A 12,032-nucleotide genomic window follows, 5' to 3' on the forward strand; every position below is an offset into this window, starting at 1 on the left:
TTTGGTAGATCTGCTGAATTCGCGTGGTTTTCTAGGGGTAAAAAAAAAACGAATAAATAAATAAATTTTAAGTTACCGTATCTAAATGTTTTTAATTTAGTTGAATTTCTTGTAATTTAATTAGTTTGTTGCGTGTAAATTGAATTTTACCATATTTAAAAAATATATAAAAAAAAATTGAGAATTTAAAGATTTAAATACACAAAAATTTAAGCCGTTAAGAACGAGGAATAGAAGTGGGATAAGAGTGCAACCAACATAGGTGAGATCAAAGGTCTCAAATGCGTTCTAAAGTCCAATTTTCATTAATGTTCAAAGTTTAAATAGAATACACGCTACTAACTAATATGTAAAATTAAGAAAAATATAAACTAAGATAATAAAATAAAATATACTATTAATCAAATCAAAGAAAAAAAAATATTAATAAATTACGAATATATATATCTATAACTAATTATTATAATATATTCTCCAAATATTATATCTCAATTCAAAATAGAAAACTTTTTAAATATATTTGACATTTATGGACAATAGAGATTACATGGATGAGTAGAGACAAAGATTCTCATCTATGCCACATATTTCATTTTTTAGTTAAAATTTTAATTTATTTTTATAGAAATTGAGGTAGGAATTTTTCAATAATTTTTATTATTTTTAAAGATAGTTATTTTATCGTTTTCATTTTCAATATAAGATTAATTAAAAAATTATAATAAATCAATACATTTTATAGGTACACCAACTTAATTTTTAAAAATTCAAATTTAAAGATTAACCTAATTTTTTAACATTACTCCATAGTTTTTATCTTAAATATTATAATAAATTTTACAAATTTTGAAAATGCCATTGAAATTTCCTTTAAAAAATGACAAAATTAGGTTTTTATTTAAACAATGGTTCAAAAAAAAAACCTTGTGCATTGAACATATTTAAATTTTAAAAAAATTCATTAGAATAAATTTAAAAAATACTTATAAACGAAAACAATTAGTATTTTTTAAACTATTTTATTTCAAAAATATTTATAGAATTTAATGTTGGTATATTAAACTTAAAAAAAAATCATAATAAAATGATTAATGTCTCGTTTAAACTACTAACCTATAACTTAAAATATAATAGAAAAATTATGGGAATTCACAAAAATAGGATGATAGTAGTTTTTCTTAATATAGAGTGATTCAGTATATATGAATTTAAGTTTGAAATTTAGTTGTGGTTGATCAAATCAAATTTCAAAAACATTTGCTAAATGATTATATTTCTCACCTGCATTAAATGTAATGGAATACAAGGATTTTCATGGAGATTTGAAAGAAGAAAAATGCAGGTTAAAGATGAATGTTCTAATGTATTTTGTAAGGGCGATCAGCCACCAAGCCGGTGATCCTTACCTTGTCGCGATCTAGTTCAACCGAAGTCCGAACTGCATCCGATGTGCGAATCATGAATTTCTAATTCCCAAAATCTGTCAATCGAATGCCCTAACAGCAGGTTTAACGCTCATGTGGCCTTCTTTTTCCGACGCTCTTTTTTCCGATCGTCGATATCTTCATCGGAACTGTTGAACTCCTCGTCGTCATCGTCTTCATCGTCTTCCTCAGACGGAGGCGAAGGATCGAGACGAGCGGCATCCTTGGCCCACTGAATCAGCTTCTCAACCTCATCCTCTTCGTCATCGCTATCGACATCGTTAGGTATCGAAGACGGAGGCGGAGTAATCGAGGAAGGCAAAGACGCCTTCAAAGCAGCGAATCTAGCAGCGAGATCGTCACCGAGAATCGACTGAGATTCGCCATCGACGACAAGATTTTCAATCGGCGGTGGCCGCGACGAGGAATCGGATTGATGATGCGGCTGAGAAGGGCGAGGATTGCGGGAAGCGGCGGCGGCGGAGGAAGGTCGCGATCTTAGGGCTTGAAATCGGCGATCGAGATCGGAATCGAGATAGTTTGGGGATACACGCGACATGTGTGAATCGACGCTCAATTTCAGCATGAGATCATCCTGAGCAGCTTGCAGCAATTGCTCGACTTGTTCGTCTTCATTGCCACTTTCCATCTTTCTGAAATCCATTTTCCTCCTCCTATCCTTTCTGTCGACCTTAGCAGTTTCCGCCATTGATATTGCTTCCAAAAAAAAATATATACCTTTTTTATTTTTTTTTTTATTTTTTTATTTCAGTACATTTTGGTATATGTACCATTTAAGTTTTTCAATAAATTTTAAAACTCGCATTTGATTTATAAAAAATAATCAATTATAAATTATAAAAATGGTTTATTATATTTGAGTTTTGAGTATAAATTTTCACTATGTCAGCGAATCCAAAATTTGTTAGATATATAATTGACTAAATTAATAAATTATTTATAATATTTAAAAAAATACATTTAACTTTAAAAAAATACATTTATTATTATTTTTTTAATTTAAAATATATGTTTAATTTTTTTAATATATATATATATAAATCTTATCTTATAGATTGTCTTCGAATTTTTTAATAATACTCCTAAAGTTCATAAGTATTTATAGATTATTTTAAACATTTTTATAAGTATTTTTTAAACGTCAACTAACAAAATATATATATATATTTATATGACGATAAAATTTAATTTAATTTTTTTTATAAAAAGTAAATAATATTAATATTAATTTTAAAATTGGATGGATATTTTGTAAATTATAGTGGCATAATAATATTATTAAAAATAATAATAATAAGATAAAATAAAAAAATCTCGAACAGTTAGAACACTGATATTCCCGCCCTTTCTTCTTCGCCTGTTTGTAGTGCAAGAAACACAAAAATGTTGCCTTAGTTCACCACTGTACTCCCAACTTCGACTGGAGACTACACACACAGAGAGTGAAGAAGCCGGAAAATGTATCCCTACTCCGGCCACGTTAATGGCTCTGGCGTGGGCGGCTCCTACTACGAGAAGCGGTCTGGAACCGTCCAGAAGGGTCGGCCCCGCCGGAGAAGAGGTAGCAGGTCCTACCATAGCGGCGGAGCGACGGTTTCCGGAAACAAGCAGCCGAAGCAAGCAGAGGGGCCTCTTTGTACTGAATTTGACATGGACTACTTCCGTTCTTACTCCCACGTTGGGGTTCACGAAGCAATGATCAAGGTCCGTTTCGGCTTCTTGTTATTCATTATTGAAAATTTTACTGATGCGCTTTTCTAGACGATGTCAATTTCCTGCATTAAATTTGTTCTGTATTGGAAGCACTTAAACTTTGGGGATGGCAAGGTTCGGACAGCATGTAGGATATCTTTTCTAAACTTCATAATTGGTATCAAGACCTTGGAGAAAGACTGACTTTATAAAGGATCTTACACTTTTTGGAGGCCTCTTTTACATTTAAAAGAATGTTGAGAATAGACGTCCTCCCTGGCAATAAGAACACCACGAAGGAACTTGTGGTGATGGAACTATGTTGACTGAGCTTCCCAAGTCTAGTATGTTGGTTTAGAAAAAGAATAAATGTTGTCAAGATTTGCCAAAAGGAAGAGACACTTTTCTGTTGATCTGTTCTTAATGCTCTCCTTAATAAAAATAAGAAAAGAAAGGAATTCAATTGTAACGACCCAAGCACACTGCTAGCAGATATTGTCCTCTTATTTTGCTTTCCATTCTAGGCTTCCCCTCAAGATTTTAAAACACATATGCTAGGGAGAGGTTTCCACACCCTTATAAAGAATGCTTCGTTCTTCTCTCCAACTGACGTGGAATCTCACATCAACAATCGGAATTCTAGTTTCAGATATGCATATTCTTTGCCTGCAACCCCTTTAGAAATTAGAATAGCATATAAATTCGTCTAAAGACATCATGTAAAGTGAGCCTTCCATATCAGTCATATTCTTGAAATCCCACTGAAGCATAATTGCCAAGAAAGAAGCTTGGAAATATTGGAGAACTTCAAGATGTGATAGTGTATGGGTTATTTCATACTAGAAGATGGACCAACACTCGAAAACCACATCTTCATTATACTTTTGGCTGCATCCAAGAGTAGTATTCTAAATGTTTTGAGTTTTTCTTATGAATGTATATTAATAATTTAGAATGGATGAATTAAATTAGCTAAAACGCACACGCAAATTTAGAAATTCTCTTGAGATTGTGTTGTTCTTTCTTTACATTGATAGCTATTATGAAAATCCTATTTTCAGGATAGCATACGGACTGAAACTTATAAGGAGGCAATTATGCAACATCAGAGTTTTATTGCTGGCAACGTAATATTTTTTATTCTGAAAGTTTTAAAAACTGTTTTTTTTTTCATAGGTTTAATGAAATAGCTTGGCTAAAACATCATTTTAGTCCACCACGTTGGTCGCTTTACTTTCTAATGTCCAATTTTAGTCCACGTGCTTTTGATAAATCTTAAAATAGTTCCTGTCGTTAGTTTATTGTTGATTTTTCTAAAAACACTTAATCTTCATTAGTCTTCTCTCCACAGATTTTGGAAACCCTTTACATAGTGTCTATTCTTATATGAATTATTATTGTTATTTAATCAATTTTGATAAACATTAAATTCAAAGGATTAAACTTAAGATTTGTTGAAAGCACATGGGGACTAAAATGAATTGAAGCTCAAAGTACAAAACCCAAATGGTATTCTAATCTGATATTTTTCAATCCATTTTCCCCCTTCTCTTTTTCTTTTGAAATAAAAGAAATAGAACTTTTCATCAATAATTGAGAAGTTACATGTGGATAAAGAAAAGACATCTTCCTTTAGGAGAAGACAATCCTCTTACATACAGGAAATTGTAATTTTCATATTATGAAAAACAAAAACTTGACCTTTTTTGAGAACCAAAACATTATGAAAATGCCCCCAAGTCCGCAACTGGGTAAAATTACAATATAAGAAGAATTACAAAGAACAACTTGGAACAATACACTACAAAAGGCTTGTCCCTTTGGCTAAATCTACACTTTCACCCCCACTTAAAAAAAAAAAAAAAAAAAAAAAAATCATTGTAGGTATCCAAATAATAGCTTTTATGGCATTTGTCCGTCAACGCGCCACTTTACTTTTAAATTTATCCTTGTACTTTTGTTGAATACTCAGGTAACAGGAATAATAAGATACAAGGGCAAACCAAACTCATTGAAAATAAGATACAGCCTCTATAAACGAAGGGATGATGCAGAAAGTGGTGATCATTGGATTCAGCCTCTCTTACAAAGGTTGCATTGTTCATATAAGTTCCCCATCTAAGGAGAACAAAAAAGAATTTTATTTGGGCTTGTCCCCCGATCCCTCTAAAGGATTCACTTGCTACACCTTCCTTCTCACTTTGGGTAACCATCATATTGTTTGAGGCCTTTTATTGTCCTTTTCGTGAAAGGCGAACATTCCTGAGTAGGTTTTTCATATGAGCGTCAGCATTATGGCCTGTATTTAGAGGGATTCTTTCTTCTTGATGGGGCCACAATACTATGGATTGTTTTGACTTTATGGTCAAATGCTGTCAAAATAACTCTTTTTGAGTTTAAAAAAAAAAAGAAGAAGAAAGGATGTTTCATGGTCAGAATAAAGATTGGGAAGAGGCGGTATTGTTGGCCAAGTTTAATTGTTATTTGTCAAGTTTTTTATTTTCTTCCTTTTGTTATTATACCTTAAGCGTAATTAATTCAAGTTGTGCTTTCGTATTTTTGTAAGGTCTTAGTGAGTAGAGCAATGACACTGGATATTGATGTATATTTCCCTTGGGAGAGATACTGGGAATTTTGTTAGAGCCTGTTTTAGGGATTTAGTTTGATGTGCTCTTTACTAGTACAATAAAAAGTTTGAAAAGTTATTTTTTTTTAATAATTAATTTTATTATTTTTTATAAATCTTAATTTTCTAATCTGAGTTCTGGACTAACAAATGTTTATCATTGCACAACTTTTTTCTCACCCTCTCTCTCTTTTGTCAGGTTTATGCAGTTGATGCTAGTGGCATAGCATTGCAGGTATTATTCTAGTATGATATTAATATTTTAATTATTATTATAGTTGTAAATAGTATGCTTTTGGGCTTTAAACACTCTTTAATGTTGCTGGATACCCACTTTCTTGATTATTGCTACCTGAAAAATCTTTTTGTAACATCCTTCACTTATGTATGGCTTTATCCATAATCACCCCTTCTTGCATTTCTTTACCTCAAACCCAGGCTTGTCTTTTTATACCCACATTAGTATTTCATTTTTCTCCATGAAGGCTTGGTTTCTTACCGACAAAAAAAAAAACTTTTGTTCCTACTAATTCTTCTTCTGATGGTCTGGTATCCAATCGTAATCCTTTTGGATGAAAACCACAATTTCATCTTACATATTGATGCATTTAGTTTCATTCTTACATTCCAGTATGTGCTCTGTGTACGATTGTTATATTATTATTTTTTATAATATGTAATTTTGTTAAAGATCCCAGTTAGACATCTATGAATCATGCAAGAAGCAGAATTTGAACTTCATGTCTGAGTTGATTTTTGCTTTTCTATGCAGGCCTTAGACATTGTTGAGGCTAATAATCTATCGGACAAAATCATTGTATTGCATAATAGGGTTGAGGTGAGCTCTTTTAAGTTGCTAATGGTCTTTGCTTCTATTTGTTTGCTTTGAGTTTACATTACTCTTAAATTGATCTGTGTAAAATGTTTCCATTATTTGAAAAGGATTATTAATGACTAGAGTATCTTGTAACTTTTGATTCCTTGCTTCGTTTGCCTTTTGATTCAACCCTTCTTTTGTAATTTCATTCTTTAAATCGGTTAAAGAAATGCTTCTATTATAAATTTTTGGGAACACGTAAATTTCAGGTGGCCATCCTTCGACTAGATGGTGAAAATAATCTCTCTAAATTTACAATCAGAGATTTAGACTGAACAATGTAGAACTGCTCGTATTTGGTTACCAATTTTTATTAAACTTATTTGGTTTCCTTCATTTTTTATTCTTTTGTTGTGTTTGTTTCGAGTTATTCTCTTGGAAATGGACATAAGAATGGATTTTGGGTTGGGATATGTATTTTCATGTTTTGATTTAGATGTCGATCATACTGCTATGAGTCATCTTACTCTCTCTGTTTGTAGGTTTTCCCTGCTCGGTTGGCCAAGAACAACTTTGGGTATCTATGTTTATTGACTTTTCTAATTATTCTTTAGGTTTTATTCGTTTGGTTTAGAACCTTTTTCTTTCTCAGTAGGTTAGGTTTTGGCGGATTTCTTTTGGTCTGTCTTTTCATAGGCCTATCTTTTTGTTGGCTTCTGTTTTTTTGGTCATGGTTGGCCCTTTTGTATTCTTCCATTTTATTTTCTCAAAGTTTTTTTTTTTATTAAAATAAACACAAAAGTCTTACTCATTCAAAGTTGTGAGTATCGCGAGTACATATGCATGATAAAGAGAGAGTTTCAATATTAGTTAATACGAAATTAGGTCATAAATACGTTACTTCTTTTTTGCCAACTTAAGTGAAGTTTAACTGGTTAAGACATTTCTCAACAGAAGGTGAGAGGGTTGAATCCTCACCTCCCAGTTTCCCACATGTTAAACTAAAGACACGTTTGTTACGTGGTTGTTTATAATTAATTATTTAATAATTTTGATGGATTTGTCAATAAGTATCAATAACAGTTACATTATTGACCTTTTCCTCCTAAAACCATGCAGGATGTTCGAATTGATGATGGTGTGGATGTTATAATTTCTGAGTGGATGGGATATATGCTCTTGTACGAGGTGATTATGCTCATCGACTTGTAAAGCTTGAAATAACTACCTTATCTGCAAGTTTACCTTAATGCTTTTTATGAAAGATATATTTTTATTTCATTCTCTTTATTGAATAGAGGGGTTGCTGTTGCAGAGCATGCTTGGAAGTATAATTTACGCCAGAGATCGGTGGTTAAAACCTGGAGGCCTTATACTACCATCAAGTGCAACGGTATCTTGTTTTTCTTATATTATCTTCAGTTTTGATCTGTTGTGTAAAACTGGTGGCAATTTTTTGTCCATTTCTGCTTGTTACTTTCATTGACTTGTACTATGAGATGTGCCTTGCGCTATCGGCATATATGTGACCTGTTTTTCTGTAGAATCTCTTAGTGGTTTGGGTGCTTGATTTTTTTATTTTCTATATATCTTTTTTTATGAGAAATGGAACTTTCATCAAGAAAGATGCAAGCTGTGTAAAGAATAGCTAGCTATTGAAGTGGAAAAACTTCAAATGAACAGCACATCTGTGCACAAGAAAACATTATACGAAAGGATTTCCCTTGCATGTATAGCATGTCCATCTGCATATATTTTGCCTATTATTCTTTAGAATCTCCGAGTGGATGGGTACTTCTTTGTTTTAATGAGAAATCGAACTTTAATCAGAAAAGATGAAAACAGTTGACGTGATAGAAAGAGCTATCAAAGTGGAAAAACTTTAAATCATTGGCATTCAAAATGAAAACTTACACGATGTATATCTCAAATTTTTAAGAGATAAATAGGACTAGAAAAGAAAAGAAAAGAAAAGAAAAGGAATAGTGCTTGACAGATACTGTCTTGATTTTATCTATCTTGCTCACAGTTGTACATGGCACCTGTCACTCAGAGTGATAGATACGGTGAGAGCATTGATTTCTGGCGCAGTGTATATGGAATTGATAGTAAGTGCATGCTGAAGCTATGTATTTCAGTTTTTGTTATTTGTTGTCTTGTTTTTAAATGTGTACCGCTGGATCTCTTGTTTGTCGTTGTGAGTTAGATTTTTTGTTTCTCTATTTCAGTTGTTTATCTAGAATTATTTGTACTTGGTTGAATATGGAAGTAATTGGATCTGTGAATTAATGAGAAGATTTTTTCTCTCTAAATCCGACAGCTTCATGGTAGTGGTAAGTTAATCAGATGTTGTGCCACTTTTTCAGAGTACCGCTAGAAATAAGAGTATATAAAACATAGTTAGAGGAATCTTTTGAAAGAGAGCACTCAGTAGGGGCAAAAAATTTAAATCTTAAAAAATGTCACGGCAAGAATCCTCCTGAAGAGCGGAAATTGCATTAGACCAAATAATCTTAAGCTTTGGCCGGAAAATAAGTGCCTGAAATGAGGTGGAAGAGAGCTGCTGAGCTACTTTTAGGAACCACCAGCTGATTAAAGAGTTTAAAGAGATCATGCCAACATAAAGTTCAAAAAGGAGATTAAAGAAAAGAAATGCATTTGATCCTTCACATCCTTTATGGACAAAGGAACCACCAGCTGATTAAAGAGTTTTTGTGGTTTTTTTGTTTGTTTGTTTGTTTCTTTATTTGTTTTGCGGAATGCATCTTTCTCTAGTAAAAAATTGAAAGAAAAAAAAACTACTGGAGCTATTATTTCCTTATTTATCTTGGATATCGCTTGACTTCAGTTAAAGGGACGAGGAAAACCCAACTTTTCTCTGTAGTGAGTGGAGAACAGCTATAGTAATGAAAAAGAGGGGAGCATTTAAATTCAGAATGTTATCCTCTGCTACATGATTCCGAATCTATTGTTTTGTTCTTTGATAGATTTCGTTATATTTTCCTACTAATAGAGCACAGGAGACCTGTTTATTCATTACCATTTAAATAATAATCCATATAGAACTTGTACATTTACAAATGACACATTTTATTTGGCATATACTATATCTAAAGGGAGGAAGTTGTTTCTTCCATTTGTTCCTTGTGTTGTGTTACTGCCATTGTTGTTGCTCAATAATCAATACATAAACATAACTCTCATTTCTTTCTCTCTCTCTCTGGTGCTGGGGGAGGGGGGTTATGCAGTGCGCTTTTGAAGCGCCATCAATTGAGACAATATCAGGAGAGAATTTACCACCCAACAGCTTCAGAGAAATTTAGGGAAGATGGTTAAATAGTATTTTCAAAAGTACAACTAATGATGGGAAAGAGATTGAAGCAACTTTTCTATGAGAACTTTGGTGCAAGAGCGATAGAATAATTTTCCTTTACAGGTAAAGTATGTAGACTGCTATACAGTGTCAAGTGGCGAGATTGAGTTTGTCACAAAAAGTTACAAGTTCAAGTCAATGATGCGAGGTAATGTCTCTCTCACCATTCTTCCCCCTTGACTTGCGGTATTCATGTACATTCATTCATGGACTTCTGTAGCTTTGGGTTGTCATATCATATGAACTCACCACAGGGAATTCTTATAGCCTTTGGCTTTCTAGCTTTTATGTTGTTTGGATAACATGTGGAGTTCGGCCTTCATGGGTGTTGCATTAAGTAGGAGGACCAATTTTTCCAGGTATATTGTTCGCTTTTCAATTTTCTACTTCTGCGATTAAAAACTTCTCTCTCTTTTTTCTTTTCTTTTTTTAATTTCCACCTCCCTTGCATGGTTTTGCATTCTGGTTTGATGTGAAGTTTTATGGGCCTGCTACTGCCATGCATCGTCTAATGCCATTGCACCCTGATGATAATCAAGTGAAAGATGGTAGCCCGAGGAAGAAACGTGCAAATCCAAATGAAGCACTTGTATTGTCCACTGCACCTGAGGACCCTCCAACCCATTGGCAGCAGGTCCTTTATAATTAATAATAATAATACCATAACACAAGTCGTATGTAATGGAAAATCTACTAGGAGTTGAAGATTTATTTCTCGGAGTAAAGTTCAACTTTTCTAATGTCTTCCAAGTTTCTAACTTATGGTCCCACAAATTTCTTCTTAATCTTGTTTACTTTTGCAGACAGTAGTCTACTTCTATGATCCATTAGAGGTTGAACAAGACCAAATAATTGAAGGCTCTGTTACTCTAACACAAAGCAGAGAGCACTATCGGTTCATGAATATTCGCCTCGAATATGTGTTAGTTTTATTTCATACATTTATTTTAGCAAACATTTCTCCAGTCACTGCTTTGATATATGCGTCTCATTTGGTTTTGATATTTGATCTAGCAGTACAGGTGGGCGGTCCTTTGTAAAAGAGTCGATGATGAGGTGATGATACCTATTCTTTGCTTTGTTTCATGATTTGAAGCCTCAATGAGTCTTCTCAAGGCCTAACCTTCCTGAAACGGTAATTCTCCAAGAAACTCCCTGACTCTTGACCGTATTTTTGCTTTGTGATTGCTTGATTGGCTTTCTTCTTGATACTATCATCCTTCAGGAAAGATGTTGGCTAAGATTGATACAAGACTCCATAAAGAATTCTTTTATTGTAATGGAATTCTAGTTTCCTACGGGGTGGAGACGATGGAGTCGGTCCATAGATTTTCCTTTTCCCGCTGAGATTACAGGTATAGAATTCTTTTATTGTAATGGACTTACCCCTTTCAAATTCTCAGGGGTGATTAGATTCAGATCAGATTTTCCATCATGTAAAAGTAGAACTCCCACCATTACTTTTTAAAATGCTCCCACCATTACTTTTTAAAATGCTCGAGAGTTCAATCTAGAAGTACAGAGCATTCTTTCTCCCATCTCTTAATGCACAAGTTCTCATCTCTTGTACTAACATTTTGGTGCTCCAATAAATATGGAGTTCGAGGTGTTTTACTTCAGCGAGAAAAGAAAGTATAACATTTGTTTAAGGATTTGAATCTTTGACAAATAAGCTGTACTCTAATTGCGTGAGCAAAAATAGAAAGTAGAGCAATGTAGTTATCTGCTCCTCCTAATTATGCCAATGTAGTTGCCTGCCCATGTTCAAAATATGTACTATTCGATAAAGTAGTATACATGTTCATTCAATAAAGTAGTATACGTGTTCATTCAATAAAGTAGTATACACGTTCATTCGATATAGTCTATCATTGATTTTATTTCAACAATAACAGAAATGCCAAGGTCTCTGCAAACTGTTACGAAATTTTACCACGAAATTTTACCTCCTACATTGTTGAAAAAAGTTATAACCCATCAACTTGATGTTGAATTTGGTATATTTGAAAAGATTGACGAAAATATCATCAAATTGACGTATTTAATTTTCAATTTAAGGTGATGTTACGGGAACACCTT

The 12,032-nt window shown here is 33.1% G+C and overlaps 2 protein-coding genes across 2 annotated transcripts; one reads left to right on the forward strand and one right to left on the reverse strand.

Moving 5' to 3' along the window:
* Window positions 1-1,245: 1,245 nt before the first annotated feature.
* On the reverse strand, window positions 1,246-2,147 carry LOC111445226 (nucleolin). Its single transcript, XM_023083486.1, has one exon. It carries the CDS (start codon window positions 2,131-2,133, stop codon window positions 1,516-1,518), a length of 618 nt encoding a protein of 205 aa, XP_022939254.1. The 5' UTR covers window positions 2,134-2,147; the 3' UTR covers window positions 1,246-1,515.
* A 720-nt stretch (window positions 2,148-2,867) lies between these two features.
* LOC111444668 (probable protein arginine N-methyltransferase 6) lies at window positions 2,868-11,508 on the forward strand. The gene is made up of 13 exons (XM_023082649.1): window positions 2,868-3,149; window positions 4,199-4,269; window positions 5,944-5,998; window positions 6,536-6,601; window positions 7,700-7,768; window positions 7,896-7,973; window positions 8,610-8,717; window positions 9,829-9,875; window positions 9,998-10,101; window positions 10,394-10,587; window positions 10,757-10,875; window positions 10,971-11,088; window positions 11,179-11,508. Exons 1-12 carry the CDS (start codon window positions 2,904-2,906, stop codon window positions 11,011-11,013), a joined length of 1,200 nt encoding a protein of 399 aa, XP_022938417.1. The 5' UTR covers window positions 2,868-2,903; the 3' UTR covers window positions 11,014-11,088; window positions 11,179-11,508.
* Window positions 11,509-12,032: the final 524 nt, after the last annotated feature.

Source organism: Cucurbita moschata, unplaced genomic scaffold (genome assembly GCF_002738365.1).
Source record: "Cucurbita moschata cultivar Rifu unplaced genomic scaffold, Cmos_1.0 Cmo_Scf00007, whole genome shotgun sequence".
In the NCBI taxonomy this organism is placed as follows: domain Eukaryota; kingdom Viridiplantae; phylum Streptophyta; class Magnoliopsida; order Cucurbitales; family Cucurbitaceae; genus Cucurbita; species Cucurbita moschata.